The following is an 18,470-nucleotide window of genomic DNA, read 5'->3' on the forward strand; positions in this document are numbered from 1 at the left end:
GAGTTATTCAAAGGATGTATTGTTTCTGACAGGTTAGGTATACATCTGCCAAGCTAGTTAATCAAGCCTAGGCTTCTTTTCAGTTCTGGAATAGATTCAGGAAGCTGCCTTTTCTCAATGATTTTACTCTGGAGCTTGGCTTTCATCTGGAGCATTTATAACATGTCCAAAGAAGTCTAGCTGTTTCTGGTTCAGCAAGCACTTCTCTTCGCTGAGGTTCAGACTTGCAGACTTTATTGTTTCCCAGACAATAGACATTCTTTCAACATATTCCTCTTCCTTGTTTTCCGGTGTTCTGGCAGCATTCACTGGCTTTCGTATGGTGTTCATTGTCATTGTACCTGAGTGCCTCACATACATCAATGAATTTGTTTTCACAACATCCTCTGAGGTAGGGAATTATTACTATCTCCATTTGACAGATGGGTAATTGAGGCACAGAGAAATTAGCTGACTTGAGTAAGATCACACTTGATGTCTATGGCAGACCTGGGAACAGAACACATGTCTCCTGAGTTCTAGTAACAAGACTATTTTTCTTCTCCAACCCATAGCTATGTACTACAATATCATCTACAGAACTGATTACAGTGCTTATCCCAGGTGCTTCATTATTTATATCATTTTCCTTTGGACGGTCTCAGGTGTACTAGTAATACAAAGTTGCAAATTTTCAGAAATAATGCAGTCTCTATAGCATGATAACAGTTATTAACCTGGCACTGTCTGGATGTACAGGCCTTTGCCAAAAACCAGCTGCAGCATCTAAAGGAAAAATGTAGTGAGTGCTCTGTGAGAGATTGCAGAGAATGGCAGTGCTCTGCCATTTCCTTTGTAAAGAGAGGAACCAGTTGGTGTAACACCAGCTCCCTCCAACTGGGAACGTTGAGGTTCCCTCCTTTCTGTGTCTACATTATGGAAAACGTTTGTGGTTAGTAAACCTTGATCTCTTATCCTAATATAGACAAACCCTAAATGATCTGCCCCAGCTCACATGGAAAGTTGGAGATAAACTTAGGAATTGAATCTAGATCCCCTGAGAGCTATACCAAGTGCATTAACCAAAAGACCATATTGGCTCCTTATAGATAAGCATCTCTAGTTGACAGCAAATGAGACATGAATTTACACTACGACCATAAAAAAGGCCAGTGTCCCTTTAGATTTCACATACAAAAGGCATGGCATCATTGAACAAAAGGGGGATAGATTCTCTCTCCTGTACCATGTATGGCTCTTGTGCAACTGTCCATAGAATATTGCATTGAGCATCTCACTACCTCAAAGACAGTGACAAAGTGCAAAGAATAGCTACAAAATGACCTTGGTGCTAGAGAACTTGATTTAGGAAGCAAACAGGGTAGAGGGATTACAGTCTGCAAACATTTGATAGATGCAACACCAAGGAGGGAAAGGAATTGTTTAGGGTATTACATGGTGGTATAACTAGGAGTAATGGGATGAAATTACGAGGAGAAAAATGTGGATAACTATTATGAAAAAGTCTTAATCAAATGAGATGTGGAATAGAGAAGTGGCAGAAGCCCCATTGCTTGGGACTATTAAAACAAACCAATAATAGGGAACAATCCTGCAGTGGCTGGGAGATGGACTGTGTGAACTAGGTCTTTTCCATCTCCAGTTTCTATGATGAAAGTATTTTTGGATCCTTCAGGATGAAAGGCATTGCAGGAATGTAAGTTATTACTATTCATTTTACACAGATGGACCAAAGAAACCATCAAAAGAAGACATGTTTAAAATTAACATGAGCAAGGAAAGAAAGGTTAAAGTCATTTTTTTTTATCAAAGTAAGTTAAACTAGGCTAATTGGTGCTATTCGGGGACAGTACAAGTGATTGATTTCTTGCAACACTAAACTGCAAAAGATAATTCAAACCTCAGAAAAAATCTCTAGTGGAGGTTGCACCAAATGAAGTCATGGCTGGGGAATTAGTGAATTTAAAACCTGAGAACAAGTAGGATAAGGATGGAATATTTTAGGTGGAGGAATTTCCCTGGCTTTCTGTACAAATAAATTAACGGTGATGATCCATAAATGGTAGGGCAACTTTCACATTCCTCTGAGATTTTGATGCCTCTTCTAATTTTTCTCACTGTTCAGAATTTTGCTTCATGCTAGAATTAAAGATGGAGATATATTTAAGAACCCACATCCTCCATGACTTTTTCCAGATATAATGTTAATGCAACATTCTGTGTTCTGGTATTGTATTAATACATCCTTTCTACTCATTGAAGCTATCAAATCTGATCCTGTGAGGTGATGTGCGCCCTCAGGTCTCTATTGAAATTTGTGCTGAAAGGGGTGCAATTACACAGAAAATTGTGGGGGAGTGGAGATACATGAATCCTATATCCATGCTGAGCACACTATCAGCATCAGAGTAAAAGTTAGGGGTAACATATCCTGCTCAGCCCCGTGACAGCTGTTTCTTTGAACATTGAGGGACTTTCACATGACATGAGAACTCTCCATTCTTTGCAGGAGGTGTTCAGTATCTTGTAGAATGGTCCTTTGACTGCAAGCTCTTCCACACAGGGACCCTTTTTGTTTACTATAATTCACATATTATGAGGTAGGATGGTAAAGATTATTGCCACAGTCTTACAGAGGAAAAAGCTAAAAGAGAAGACCCAAGTCTCCATTGACTTGCACTTTGTATAGTCATTGACATAAGTACAAAGTTGGTGAATATAAGAATGCACAGAAGTTCTCCACTCACAGCAGTGCTAGCATTTTACACCCGCTTTTCACCCTCTTTGCATTGTTGTAAATGACTACACAAGGTTCAGGGCAATGGAGAATCAGGCAAGGAACTTTTCCAAGGTTCACACAGCAAGTAAATTAAAGAGGATTAAAAAGCAGCCGTTCCTGGCTCCCATCCCTAAATTCCATTCATTAGACCATGCCACCCCTGCGTTGTAGCTAACTAACTGTAATAGTAATAATATCCCTGGTAAGACAGAGACAACAATGACCATGCAGAGGAATGTTCTGTGACTAATGACTGTTGCAATAATATTTCACGTCTTTCTAGGTCTGTAGTGGCCCTTCCCAGCCTCCTCAGCCTATCGTCATTCCGAAGCCTGTTCAATCGGTCATTCATGTACCTTTGCAACCAAGCTGCCCAGGCCGAGGCAAGATGGCAAAACTCCTGAATCCAGAAGAAATGACATCCAGGGATTACTATTTTGATTCCTATGCCCACTTTGGAATCCACGAGGTAAGGCTTTGTTTTCTTGGTAAAAATATGGAAGGACAACATGTTTTCAGTGATTTCATGGTTGATTTCCCCCCACCCCCCACTGGATGCACCAATTTGCCAAGGACCTGATTCTGCAATCTTTACTCATGGCAATGGTTCCTCTAATTAAATGCTAATGATGAACTCAAAGCCTGTGTATCATTTAGATCCTCAACAGAGGCCGTCAGTGGTGCATGGAACTTGTGCGGTCTCTCTGCACAGTGGGGAATTTCACCTTTAAGTAAGTGGTACTTAGCATGACTGTAAGGGTTGCAGAATGGGTCCACCCCCATGGAAAGGACATACCAATTTAGTAAGATAGTTCTTTCTTTGCTATTTAAAAACAGATTCTGCATACAATACACAGTGGGCCATATTCTCCCTTCAGACATGCATGCAAAGCTCCTATTGATTTCAGTGGGAGATGCAAGCATTTATCTAAGGGCAAATTTGGTAAGGACTCCAGAGCAATCTGTCATTCAGAAGACACATCATGGAATCTTTAATGCTCATGCAGTAATTACAGTGACATCCTCGAAGTCTGTGGCATCCTTTCAGCTGTGACTAACTAGGATTTGTTTCCTTTATTTTGGTTTGTGTTTTGTTGGGATTTTTCATAGTGGGGGAGTTTTTTCCACGACTTGTGTATTTTGATTGGCTATTGGGTCTTGATGCTATTTGGAATTTTCCTGTTCTTAGATACATCTTTTTCTGTGCCATTTTCAGAGGGTTTTAGGCATTTTGCAGGGGATGCTGCAGCTTTTAATAGTGATTTGAATGAGGTCAGGATGGAAGCTTGACAAATAGATTTTGGAAGGGCACTCAACACACAAGGGGCAGTATGGAAGAGAGAGCTGTGGGAGAAGGAGACCAAAAGGGTATTGAAGAAGGCATAACATGCTGTGAGAACAATGTAATTGTACCTAAGGGTTATATTAGAAAAGCAGAAATTTTAATACTAGTGGTGATGCACAAGGCAGAAAGAGCCCAACTTGTCGCTCAGATCCCAGGGTGAGTTTCAGGAGTAGTAGTAAGAAAAATATTGTTATGTTTGTAAATAAATTGAGCAAGTTTGGTATAGGGTCGCTGAGACAGCAGCCCCTCCCTGCCTAACAAGCCCCCTCCCCTTTGAAATCCATAGGAAGGGAGGGAGAAGGTTGCTACCACTTCAGTGCAACTGCCCCGCTCCTTCTGACAGTTATTGGGTAGTTTAATAGCATTCTTTGCATGCAAAAATGTGGAGGACATGATCTCGGCCTTGGCTTGCAAGGACCTTGGAGCAAAGGATGAAACATCCTCTGTGTCTATAAAGAGTTACAGGAACATTTTTCAAATCTGGGTACCTAAAGCTAAGCTGCTAAATCCATACTTAGGCTGAGATTTTCAAAGCCACCAAACGGATTTAGACATTGTATTCCCATTCCAATTAATGACAGTTGGGCTTGCAAATCCCCTAGGCAGCTTTGAAAATCTCATCCCTTTGGTCAAACTTTGCATTCATAAACTATATTTTGTCTTTGAAAATCAGGCCCTAAAAGCACATGCTCAGGAAACATTAAATGGTACCATAATGTGTCAGATCAGTAGTGAGAAACAAACAACATGGGGATTGGACCAGGCTTAATACCATCACAGCAGCTCCTACTTCATGATAAGTGGAATCAGACTCTCTCCCTACCCTTTTCAGTATTTTATATCAAGCCATATTCCATGAGAAAACATCCTCTTACACGTCAACAGTTATGGATATAACCAGTCCCTTTGAAAGTAACCCACCCAGACGGACAAGCAACCAATGTATAGTAATCTTGTGCACTAGTGCTGCTTCCATCTGCTAGGCATTGGGGCTTTCATATACCTTGGCATTCAACATGCATTCATCCTACTGTCTAAAATTATTCAGTGAGGACCACAGGAGTAATCAAAGTTATTGCCTTTTAGACATAATAGATAACATTTTCATAAGCACCTGAGTGGCTTCTTAGTGTTTCAGCCACTTTTTAAAATGGAATTTAGGTGCCTAAATCACTTAAGTGTTTTTGAAAATATTTCCCCAATTTGTTTGATTTTTCTCACACTAGTGCAAATGAGGATTAACTCCACTGATGTGAATAGAGTTACATCTATGTAAAATTGGTGCAAGAAAGAAATTGGCCCCTATCAGTGGCAACTTCAGGAGAAGAAACTGAATGCCTGAAGGGATTGATCAAGAGTTAACCTCTAGATCCTGCACAGATACCCACTAGAAACTGGACTAAGATCCTTCTAGTAGTGAGGCTGTGAGATGCAGGGAATAGGAGAGTAAAATGTGAGTCAGGAGACTTGGTGCTATTCCTAGGTCTGAAACTATTAGCTGTAAAACTTTGGGCAAGTCTGTTGAGCTGACATGTTCACAAGTGTCTACTCAATTTGAGTGCCTCCGTTTTTGGGTACCAAAGTAAAGACACCTAGGAATCTAAAGATGGGCTCCCATAATTATTGGACAACAGAAAATTTAGTCCTCAATCTCTCTGTGCTCCAGTCCTGATCCCCCAACTTGTAAAAGAGGAATAATAACTACCCCACCTATTGGGGAAACTCACTGTTTATGTATTATTAGTTCACCAATTCATATCCAGGCGAGTAGTGACAGTCGTTACCTTCTACAGTCTGTCTGGTGACGTATGTGAAACCTATTGGAGTTGGTCTAAGTCCAGTTCCTTGTGGAGGTGTCTGTATTATATAGACTGCCACAACCACTGCAATGTTCATTCTTTGTGGCAGTCTCAACAGAAAGCCCAAGGGGGAGGAGAGGGAGGGGGTTTGCACCGTTTTTGCCTATGCCCGCAGCAGTACTGTGGATTGACTATAATTTCTGGTCGCCATTTTTAACAGTTAAATAATATTTGAGGGAAATAAGAGGAGACGAATAAGACGATGCTGAGTCTTACTATTTCACTTCTTCATGGTTTGCATTTTAAAGTTGTCTTGATTTGTAATGAATCCTAGTTGTGTCCCCAAACAACCTTAAAAAACTCTTCAGCCGGTGAATATGTTAAATTTTAATGACACAATGACTCCTACACCATGAGTAAACATGTGATGCCTTCTTTCAACACAGGAAATGTTAAAGGATGAGGTGCGCACATTAACATATAGAAACTCCATGTATCACAATAAACATGTTTTTAAGGATAAGATTGTATTGGATGTTGGAAGTGGCACAGGAATCCTCTCAATGTTTGCTGCCAAGGCAGGAGCCAAGAAGGTGTATGGGGTAAGAAGAATTTTTCCTAACAACTTTATTTTGGAGAAGGACAGAGGGGGAGACGTAGGTTTTCTTTTATTTTTTTCATGTGTTTCCATGTCTTGTTTTGACCTACAGCCTTACATTGTGGGCCAGATCCTCAACTGGCATAAATGGGTGCCGCTCCATTGATTCAGTGGAGCTGTGTCCATTTGCACCAGCTAAGGATCTGGCCAAAGACATCCTTTCAAAAGAGCGAAGGGATCCCTCTTTTAGCTGTTTCGTCTTTCCTTGTGATTGTTGTGTGTGTGACCTGCACTGATCCTAGTAAAAAAAAAAAAAAAAGTGCAGTCTCTTTTTCCTGCAAACATTAAAGGCATTTGCTCCTCTTGGAAAAGTTGATAGGGAGTGTGCTGCTTTTTCTGATTTTTCTTATGTTCTCGGGACCTTCAAAGCACCAGAAACAAATTCCTCCAATCTAGCCTTCCTGTGCATAAAAACCAGAGGAGCTGAAACAGAAAGCATTGGTAGCCTTTTCGTATCCATTACTCCACTCCTCAGAAAAGGCAGGGAATGATTACTTTAAAAGTACTTTATGGACGGAACACTAAAGTGCAGTTCTACTCTGAGAAGTGATTATGTAAAAGTTGCATCTTCTTACTCAGTAGGTCTGCTCCCTTTGTGTATTCAGAGTTATTACTGGTGACTTGAAAGTGGTTGATATAAGTTTTTATTGCTTTTCACTCCTGTTTGCCCTGCAGAGCCAAAACAGCTCGTAGGGAGCGAGCTGGATTTTATTCCTTCTTTTAGTCCTCCATCTAAGTTCCATTCAGTTACAGCTGTGCACTGAAGACAAAAGGGTTGCCCAGCTAGATGTAATTGATGGCCTAAGTGAAGGATCTTTACTATTACTGATGAATAAGGCTCCGTGTTTGTCATGAAGGTCACGGATGCCATGGCTGTCTATGACCTCTGTGACTTCTGCCGCGGCCTGTGCACCTGTCCAGGGAGCCGCCTCAGCCACTCAGGCAGCCCCTGGGCCAATCACACTGGCTGCTGCTGGGGCAGTCTCGGGCCCCCCTAACCTCCAGCAGCAGGAGCCTGGGTGTGTGTGGGGGGGCTCAGGGCTGGGGGTCGGGGTGTGGGGTGGTGCTTACCTGGGGGGGGCGCTCCCCAGAAGGGCGACAGGAACTCCCCCCCCTCAGCTCCGAGCTCCATGTGCTGCCTCCGCCCCCGCAGCTCCCATTGGCCGCGGTTCTCAGCCAATGGGAGCTGCAGAACTGGGGACTGTGGAGGAGCGGAGGCACCACATGGAGGTAGGAGCTGGAAGTCACTGCTTCCCAGGAGCTGGTAGGGAACCTGCCCCAGCCCTGCCAACCTCCCCCCCATAGCACCCACAGCGCCCCCCCCACCAGCACCTACGGCACCCCCCCCGACCATGCCTCCCCCCCGGCTACCCCCCAAGTATCCACTGTGCCCCCAGGCCCACCCCCTCCCAGCACCCATGGAGCCCCCTGGGATCCCCCCCGAGCCACCCCATCCCAAGTATTAGTCAGGGGTATATAGTGAAAGTCATGGACAGATCACGGGCCGTGACCTGTCCATGACATTTACTAAAAATACCTGTGACTAAAACGTAGCCTTACTGATGAAGCATGAAATGCAAAGAACTGGGCTTGACTCTTACGCCCAAATTTTCAAAAGTGTCCCTTGATTTTGGATGCCACAATTTCTGGGTGCCTAATCTGAGGCACCAGGTGTGTCAGGTTGGGCAGTGCAAAATGGATACAGCCAAATCCGAAGCCACTATTGGAAATGTTCGCTTTAGAGCCTAGACAGAATATGCAGGGCGGGCAGTTAGAAAGCACATATTTTTTCCTGTAAACTGAGCACTTTTGACTTGAAGCTTCAGTGACAATAAAAATGGAGCACCATGCAATGCTGTTTTTATGGCCACTTTTCAGAATAGAACTGAAATCTATGCTGCTTATGTGATGGTGAAGAGCCTCAAACACCCTGGGCCTCAGTGCATGTTAAAAAGCCAACATTTCTAAAGAGTTATCACACAGGGCTACCTGAGCTGTCCCAGTTTTTTTGTAGATGTAAAATAGGAAATAATTGTGGTGCCTCAGATAGCCCATGTGGGAATTATAGGTTAATGCTGACTTTTTAATGTCAACCACGGTACACCCCTAACCTACCAGCCAGAGAGTCACTAACAACACTCTCTTATTTCTAATTGTTCTCTCATCCTCTTCCCCTTTCATCCAAGTCCCAGTTCACTTGTCTAGTTCTCCTCTTGTCTCCCAGTTCAAGGTCTTGAATGTATTCCTTTCTCACTGCCTTCTTCCTCAGTCACCTTCTAGTAGCATCCATGAGTTTCAAACAAGTGAAGGAGGCTCAGTGTGACCAGGGAAGCAGATCTGAGTGATTTGGTATAAGAACATAGAGAAGGGAGCAGGAGTGTGGCCTGTCCCTAGTTGGGGTGGGATAGTGCTGAGCTACTGAAATTCTTGCTTAGCCCTTGAAACCTGAGACCAGCTTCAGTATTGTAGGTGTGCAAAAAGTGAACCATCTTCTGCAGCAAATCTGTCTGCATTCTATGGTGTTTTTAGCCAAACCAGGGAGCAAAGGCAATTATGAATTGACCCATTAGGACATGAAGACATATGCCTGACATTAGTTTAATTGGGTATTAAATTAGGAGATAAACACACGATACAGAAAACATTATAGAGCAACAGCAAGTTACCATAATGAATGCTTCTAGCTCTTTAGCACAAGGGTATATGCTACCTCTCTTCTTGGACAAATGAGCCAGATATCAGTTTCCTGGGAGCAACGGAGCAGTTAGAATTGTTGGTTTTCTTGCCAGGGTGTTTGAAAGCAAGTGTGTACAGTTCAGGAACCATTGATATCTATTTCTTGTCAAGTGGGGGCAGGAAGGATCACACAGACTCCATTGTAACATCAAGCAAAGCACATAGTCTCCTCTGTTTTAGGCTAGCAAGAGAGGAACTCTTTAAAAAGGAAGTGGTAAGGACACAGTGAGGGGCTAAAACCTGGCTATGCATATCGACCGTCAGTGTATCAGGGGAATCCATAGTAAAAAGAAGAAAGGCTTAGGGAATCAAATTCACATTTGAGAAGCAAATCAAAGGCAGAGCTGGGAAGAGACAGATGGAGTTAGAATTAAGGTTGGTTGGAGAAACTTAAATGGGACCATATTCCATTGGAAGTTGAAATTATGTCTAATCAAAATACTTAGAAAATTGGGTTGATTTGTCTGGAATTTTGTTTTGGAAGAAAACTGGTGAAAAAAGTTCCAACAATGTCAAAGTGCTCTGTTTAGATATTTCTGGAATGAAACGTTTCAATTTTTTGTTTTGAATTACTTTTTGTTTAGACTTTTTTATTTTGTCTTATATATTACAATATGATACCATTTTTTAAAAGTTGAAATTGAATCAAAATGTTTTAATTGACCCAAAACAATTTTTTTTCCAGAATTTTACTGTGTGAAGAATTTTGAATCTTTTGATTTTTATTCCTAGCTGAAATGAAGCTTAAATTTAAAAAATCTCAAAATTCTTCATGAAAAGGAACTTCTGTCCTCAGCACAGCTCTGGTTAGAAAGGCTGGGAGCAACCTCTAAACATATAGATGTCTCTGTAACCAATTCAAGAGGTATCATGAATAAACACAAGGAACTAGAAGTCTAACTAAAACATAAGACATAGAGAAATGTAAGTAAGGGTGGTGAAATTGAGGCCCTTTCCTTGCTAAGATTACTGTGGCAGGGCTGGACTGTGCAAACTACCCACAGGAAGGGAAGGCATGCCTCAATGAAGCTAGAAAAGACATTACACCTCAAGGAGGCAGAATTCTTCCCTAGGCTCTCTGAGGTGTGCCTGTTACAGCCCTTCATTATTCCCTTCTACATGCCTGTCCTGCTGCAGGACGAAGGGCAAAAGATGGAGGTAAGGCTATGACTCTACCAGCTCTTCCTTTTGGAGTGATTTATGCGCACAGGGGTGCTGGCAGGGAGCAGTCTTCATTTTCTCAAGTGCACAAAGTGCAATTGTGATTGGCCCTTACATGGGTACACAAAAAGGGGAGGCTCCATGCAATCCCTCCATCCTACCCCATGCAATTTCTTAAGGGCCAACCATAATTCAGCCTTTAGTGGTTAAAAGAAATTCACTGGACATAGTATCTCTAGTGGCGCATTTTAGACATATGAGGCCATATGACATTCCCATAGGGAAATTAGAGCAATGAGGATTACACAGAGCATTACTGATGCTTCAATGTCAAATTTGGAGGATATATTGCATGTGGCTTCCCAAGGGGTTTGTTCAAGGTACAGCACCACTCAATGTTTCAATTTACAGCTTGGAGGATAAAGAGAAGATTGTGCTAATCACACTAGCAGGTGGCACAAAGTTTGGACAGAATCCCGAATAGTTTGATGGGTATAGTGGTTGCACTTGAAAACTTTCCACTTGTGCCTCAGTATTTACTCCAAATATTGAGGTAACATTGCCAAGTTAGCTACGGGAATTGGAAAATGTTTAGGTGCCACCACTATATAATATAACAATAATCATCATAAGTGTGCTGGTGACATGGATTGAAAAATCCATCAAGGCAATTCAATAAAGGCAAACGTAAAGTGGTTCATGGAGGAAGACATAATTAATTGCACACATTTTAAATGGAGGGACATTGGCTAGGCAGCCATCCTGCAGTTAAAGCAACTCCAGTGGGATATAAATTGAATTCTTGTCAAGAATCTGATGCTACTACAAAAAAGGCATATGTTTATCTTGGGTTGTAGTAATAAGAATGGCATAAATCCAGCAAGGTTATTATTGTGCACTGCCCAGCAATGCTTAGGGATTAATCGGTTTACTGCAGTTCTGAGTGCCATATTTTAAAAAAGAGACACAAATTAGGAGACTTCAGAGGGAAAAACATACAGTTTTCTACAGATATTAAAGCACTTTTACAAACATGGGTAACTGTCATGATCCCCATTTTCCAGGCGAAGGAACTGAGGCATGGAGAGGTTAAATGACACGTGTAGGGTCAGGCAGAGTTAATGGCCAAGCTGGGGACAGGAGCCATGACTCTTAACCCCTCATTTCATGCCCATTAAAAGACTTAAAGTAAGACTTATGTAGAAAACTGGAGAGAACTGAGCATGTGCAGTCTGTTGAAAATATGATAGAGGTGAAAGTTATTTATCTATAAATATGAGAAAGGAGAATTTAAAAGAAGACAAGGATCAGTAATTCCCATTAGTTCAGTGAGGAAAAAATAAGGACATCTTCAACTTGAAATCTAGTCTGTTTAAAAAAAAAATTAAAACTCATTTCAAGTACAATACCTACCCTTGAGTCCCTCTGTACATTTTTGTGCTTTTATAGATGGAAGTTCCTATTTCAGAAAATGTTTCTTTTTCCTTTTTATGGGTGAAACACCCACATAAATGAAGGCAAAACTGACTCAATGACTCATGATACAGAGGAAGCCGTGAAACCAACCATAATCAAAAAGTGCTCTCAAATAGACAGACTAAACGAATTGGTCTCTTTCAGTTACAGTTGTCTTAGGTGCTAATTCTAACAGCAGGTATACTTTTTCTACCACAAATGTGAATTTTAAGTTGGCAGTGTCTCTTGAAGTTGCAGCATGTGAAAATTAAGTAAAATATCTGGAAAATTATTATAACTCTCAGAATAGCTCAGTCAGTAGATAAAGCTGCCTAGAGAGATGGTAATGGATAATTAATTTAATACTGCCATAATAATGCCGGAGGATGGATTAGGTGACCTAGTTCAAGGTTCTTTCCAACCCAAAGGAATCTATTATTCCAAATATAGCATTTTGGTTAATTAGTTTACTCTCTCATTTTTATACTGTACTATTTCTTAGCTGATTATCTGCAAGTAATAAGGGCCATTAAAATTTATTTAAATAATCAATTCAATTAGATAATCAACAGTTTCAGATAAATGTGGGGGGCTGGAAGTGTCAGCAGAGTTTTGAACTCTGCAGGAGAAAGGCTTCAGCCTTTCACTTGCAGAACTTATCCGCTCTACAGGAGCAAGCTGAAGACTGTATAAACTCTGCAGGAAAAAGTCTCTCTCTTGTAGCACTTACAAATTTTGCAAGCTAAAGTGTTTAGGACTTCAAAAAAAGTGATGATCTGTGTTACAACTTGGCCCAGTCCCCCTCTTGATGGTCACCAGTCTGTTGTAAGTGGATCCAGCCCCTTTGTCCCATGTGCTTCAAAGCCCCCTGAGCCTGGGTACTCTAGTGGCTATTTTTAGCTCTGGGTCTGTAGGGCACATTCTCATGCACAGACCTCTTGTCTTAGTCCTTCCTTGGAACATGGGACTCCTCAGTCCAGCCTCCCTGATCCCTGAAACCAGTGCCACAGATCTCCCACGCCCTCCAGTTGCTTACACATGGTCCCCCAGAGTTCCACCTACCTGTGGGCAATCTGGCTTTTAGTTTCACTCCTATGGGGACACTGGGACAGGAAAACAAGGAACACCCCATGCAGAGAGACCATTGTTCCATGGGATTGGTCGGCAGTTGAGAGACAATTAAATTTGATGGTCCTAAATCAATGGTGCTCAAACTATGGGACATGGGAATGTGCGAGCTATGTGCTTTTTTGTGTGTGTGGTTTTGTTTGAGTTTTTGAAGAGCTCTGGCTGTCAGCCCCAGATGCCTGGGGGCCGTGCAGAAGGGCCATGCACACCGGGGAGGCGGGGATAAATGGGACAGACAGAGCCCCGCCTCCCAGGCTCTCCTCCCCACCCGCTCACACTCAATTGCTCACCAGGAGATGGTGGGGCTCCAGCTGTCAGCCCCAGGATAGCAGCAGCAGCACAAAAGTAAGGGTGGCAATGGGGCACTGAGTCTACTGTGAAAAGTGATCTTGACAAATAGCACTTTTCACATTGCCTGCCCCACTTCTCCACAGCTGCTGGCACAGTGCTGCCTTCAGAGCTGGGTGGTGGTATAGGTACTTGTGGGGGAGGGGGAGGCCGTAAACAACTACAGAGACAAAGAAGGGGGGCCCAATCAAAATTCTGTTTGAGAACCACTGTCCTAGATAGTGCCGTGATTGCTTCTCAGTTATAGCTATTCAACTAGCGAACAAGCAACTTTCCTGGGCAGGGTGGCTGTCTAGAATTCATCACAGGAATCTTGCCTTCGGCAAGGTTAGGCATGAATTCAGCCCCTAGTATAAAATGGATGTCCTAATCCAAAAATGAAGGTTACAGTACAAAGCAGAGTTCAGGATTTGTCCCAGACACATCACAGAGTTGACGGAGGGTGTAGGTGGGTCATGATATTTTCATAAATACAGAAGGACATTTATTGCCAGAATATCAACATGTGAATATTTGTTGACAGAATTTGAGAATTGTAGTACATTTTCCAGGTTAGGATAGAGAGCAGCTACTAAATAAGGCACTCCACCTACTCACATCTGCCAGACTTTTTTTTTTTTTTTTAAATACCTGCTCTACTTGGCCTCCTAGATCTGATTCAGCATCATTCCAATATGGAAGGAAGACAGTGTGATTTGTAAAAACCAATTCCTACTTCCAACTTCTTTGTGCTGATCAGGTAGCACAAGGGGACAGCTGGGCATTCCCTTTGCATAGGTGAATGCTGGGATAGTTTAAAGCCAGCCTCCTACAGCATAGGGGCATATTGGTGAGCTGCAGGGGATGTGACCAAAGTGTGCTGTGCTCCACTGATCCTAGATAAGTGGAACCACCTCTGTGGTTGTAGTAACTCGTGCCAAGGGCCTAACTGGCTCCTGGCTGCCAGGATTGGGAAATGGGATTGAGAGATGATGGAAAACCACTATGGAGAATAGAAAAAAAGATGGAAAGCCACTTATGCCCCACATCTCTTCAAGTGTGTCCAGAATAGATCAGGTGCTATCGAAGATGTAGTCTGTACATTTTTAAGCCAGGAAGGAATAACTGAAGGACTAGTTTAGACCTCCTTTACATTACAGAAGTAACTCTGCTGAAGTCAATGACTCTGAGTCTCCAGTTTTATGCTGAAATACACAGATGTTAATGAGAGGATAATCGGGCCCAGTAGAGTCACATGGATGTAAAACTCATGTGAGAGCAGAATCTGTCTGTGAGTCTCCAACAGAGATATGGGAAGCAGCACAGCATTTGATATAGGACACAAAAGAGCGCTAGAAGAAGGTCCTGGAGGCATACGAATTCTGAAGGTTGTTTTAAAAGTACATAAAATATATCACTAATTTCATATATGTGAATTTTGGAATTCCCTTTCAAAGGAACATATTGTTGTCAAAGTAGGTAAGTCATGGAACTGATGAATAATTGCTTTTCCAAACAGACAAGTACTGAAATGGTTTGGATGTAGACACAACTTGAACAGTTTGGAAGCATATTTTTTCAACTGCGTTTGGAAATTTTGCAACACGCTATTCATCCTCTTGAGTTCTTTAATGATTGGCTTTTTTGGGGTGGTGGTGCTGGTGGAGGAAAGTAACAGATTTTCCAACAGATTCTGAAGTAATTGGGATAAATTCAGGTATTATTATGTGTGCTATGCAGTCTATTACATATGACCTCTTTCTTTCATATTTTCACATGGGTTTAGAGAAAGTTTCACATATAATACACACACTTCACAGTTTTCATGCTAAGATATCACCCTCTCCATGGTGGGACTGCCGATAAAGCTTTGATTTATCTGCTGTCTATGGTTGCATGTTTTGTACAGATTCTGCTGTGTTCAATAGATTTTATTTCTGTTCAGTATGTCTGAAGTCTTTAACACAAAGCTCTCCTTTGTCCTGTTCTTCTTTAGATTGAATGCTCCAGTATATCTGACTACTCAGAAAAAATTATCAAGGCGAACCACTTGGACAACAGTAAGACATCTAAGAATAGTTTCTGTGAAAAATGGTGGCAGACTGGGGCCTGCACACTCTGATTGATTTCTGTTGTGTAGTTTACATGTAATTGATGGTTTGGTACATACAGCTGATGATTGATGTATTTCGATATAAATAGAAAACAAAAGATACCTATTTACAGCTCTAGGCACCTGGACAATTACTGAGAATCACTATCCATGCTGGTATAATCACCCAGGAGCACATGAGTGCTTATATGCAATGAAAGTAAATGAACCTAACTAGCTGGTAATTCAACGTAGCAAAATAGACCCAGATGCTACCTTCAGTGATTCACTCAATCCACAGCAAATAGATGACCTTTACAGAGGCTTTTTCAAACTGGGGTTGGGGACAAGTTCAAGAATCAAGGGGCCTCTCATGGAAGGTATGTCTTCATTACAGAGTGAGCCATGACTAGGCTAGCCCTGGTAGAAGGTTCCCTAGTGCAGACCCCTACCGTGTGCCAGACCCATGTAGCTGAATCCACATTGGTGCTGTACTAAGTGCTCCTGTGCTGGGGTAGACTTTTGGCAGGATATTCTGTGGCTCTCAGCCCCGTACTAAGCTGTGCTGTTGCCAACAGACAGCACTCTGGGGGGACGATTTCTCACATGGCATGTCTATTCAAATCTGGGGAAGCACAGCAGAACTGTAACAGGCAACTTGGGGTTTAAATGCCGAGCTAGTGTAGGTGACTTCCAGTGCAGAAGAAGTGAGGAGGTCGAGAGCAAGAAAACATGGCCGAGGTGGAATTGTGGGAATGCAATGGAGGAGTTGATTAGCCTGTGTCCTCACTGCAAAGTAGATGGGTTGCCAGCCTGGGCTGAGGAGAAACACAAGCTCAAGCCCATGCTGGGCTCAAGCCCAGCAGCATATGCTAACCTCAGTTTAAAGCACTCTCAAGCATGAGTAAGAGGTTCTGTGTGGACGACAGGGGGTTAGGGTAAACACCCATGTTAGATCCCAGGCTAACTCTCCAGTGAAGACTTACCCTGTTGGCAGTACACTATCTTCTCTGCCAACCGGTCTTCTCTCCAGTAAAACTTTCATTGACTTGAACTATAGTTTTGCCAGAGAAAGATTTGCAAGGCTATTTTTTAAATGTTAAAAGCAGCTGCAGTGGTCTCTGCCATGTAGTCGGCAATACCGTCCATGACTTCTTAATCTATACTGACATTTAGGGAGCTGTGAGTGGTGAAACTAAACTGGTCAGTCTGGGAGCTATAGAACTAGAGAGAAGAACCACAAGGTCTGTCTGTGTCCAGTAGCTGAATCCAGTTTCTTCTCAAGCATGAAGGCTCAAGGTGCAAAAATTTGGATACAGATTTCAACGTGTTCATGGGTGTTTGGATCTGGGGGGTGTGGGGAAGGTTGTTCAACTTATCAGAGGGGTCACCAAATGAAATTAATAGGCAGCAGGTTTAAAACAAACAAAAGGAAGTATTTTTTCACACAATGCGCAGTCAACCTGTGGACCTCCTTGCCAGAGGATGTTGTGAAGGCCAAGATTATAACAGGGTTCAAAAAAGAATTAGGTAAATTCATGGAGGATAGGTTCATGGAGGATGGGCAGGGATGGTGTCCCTAGCCTCTGTTTGTCAGAAGCTGGGAATGGGCAAGAGGGGATGGATCACTTGAGGATTACCTGTTCTGTTCATTCCCTCTGGGGCACCTAGCATTGGCTACTGTTGGAAGACAGGATATTGGACTAGATGGACCTTTGGTCTGACCCAGTATGGCCGTTCTTATGTTCTTATATAAAGATGGGGGCTATTTGAAAAATTCTAATCTAGAACTTGGTTCCAATTTCAAACACACTTGATGCTTGGGAGGTGTTCAGCTCTGAGGTCTGGGATATTGATTCAGAGCTACTTCTAGTGTTATGTACAGAAATCTGATAATGAAACAGGACTGCTACAAGCCTTCTCTATGGGGTTCAACGACTGAGCAAATTACCTTTTTTTCAGATAGATCCATCCCTAACCTCTCTGAATCTGTGATCCTCCATAATGAACAATTTTGGCCTAATCGTGCTGTCACTAACATAGGTGGAAATCATAGGAGTAACACCACTGACATCAATTAGTTCACACCAGTGTAAAACCCAAAATAAAACCCTCTTTGTTTACCAAGACACACCATTCTCTAGAGAGTCCAAAGGCCATAGTCTGCTCTCGGTTACACCAGTGTAAATCTGGAGTCACTCCAATGAAATTAATGGAATATCTCCACATTACACTGGTATAAATGAGAGCAAGCCCTGACTCCAAGGATCCCTTTTCCTCTCCTAAAACTCATAGAAGCTTTAAATTTAAAAAAATCCTTTAAAGTTAATTTAGACTAGAACCAGTGAAAGAAGCTGAACGGACAGCTGTTTACCAAAAACTAGGTACAACACAGCTAGCGGCAGTGTAAACTTCCCCCACACTATGCCTTTTAAAGTGTTTTACATTAGCGAAGGTTTGCGGCCCAGGTTGTGTGTGTGTGTATTCATACATGTATATATAAAAAAATTCCGTTTCTAGGTCTGTCATTCTGGCAGCTGTCAACAGTGCTAAAATTCACCCCAAAGGAATCATCAGGACTGTTCTGACATGTGATAGAAGTAGGGTACCTGAGTGTTGTAGCAATCATATTATGGAAGGATGAAATTCACCTCTGTGCTTCATTTAAATTTTAAAATAGAGTTTAAGTGGGACATTAAGCTTGTGTTGGCTTCATTGTTACCCAGAATGATGCATCCACATAAAAAAATTCAGGCAAACTCAGGTTTCAGAACCTAGTTTTCCAATGCCAAGTTTTCCAAATCATCTAACACAGCTTTAATATCACATAGTTCAACTTAATGCTGGTCAAACAGTAATCTCCCACCCACCATGATTTCTGATTATTTTTGTGAATAAAAACATTGAGTTCTGTTTGCTAAGATTAATGGGTTTCTATTATTTGGTATGCAGAAGTATTTGTACTAGTGCTAGGTGTTCAGGAAAGTTTC

The 18,470-nt window shown here is 42.1% G+C and overlaps 1 protein-coding gene across 3 annotated transcripts in view; it reads left to right on the forward strand.

The window, feature by feature from the left end:
• The window catches only part of PRMT8 (protein arginine methyltransferase 8), a 99,724-nt gene that overhangs the window by 48,895 nt on the left and 32,359 nt on the right, over positions 1–18,470 (forward strand). For 2 of the 3 annotated variants that reach the window (XM_073314535.2, XM_073314525.2), the window contains exons 2-4: positions 3,063–3,248; positions 6,370–6,525; positions 15,385–15,448. In XM_073314535.2, coding sequence (XP_073170636.1) covers positions 3,063–3,248; positions 6,370–6,525; positions 15,385–15,448 — 406 coding nt within the window. The remainder of the gene's footprint in view (positions 1–3,062; positions 3,249–6,369; positions 6,526–15,384; positions 15,449–18,470) is intronic. The other variant, XM_073314543.2, reaches the window with a different exon arrangement.

The sequence above is a fragment of the Lepidochelys kempii genome, chromosome 1, assembly GCF_965140285.1.
Source record: "Lepidochelys kempii isolate rLepKem1 chromosome 1, rLepKem1.hap1, whole genome shotgun sequence".
In the NCBI taxonomy this organism is placed as follows: Eukaryota; Metazoa; Chordata; order Testudines; family Cheloniidae; genus Lepidochelys; species Lepidochelys kempii.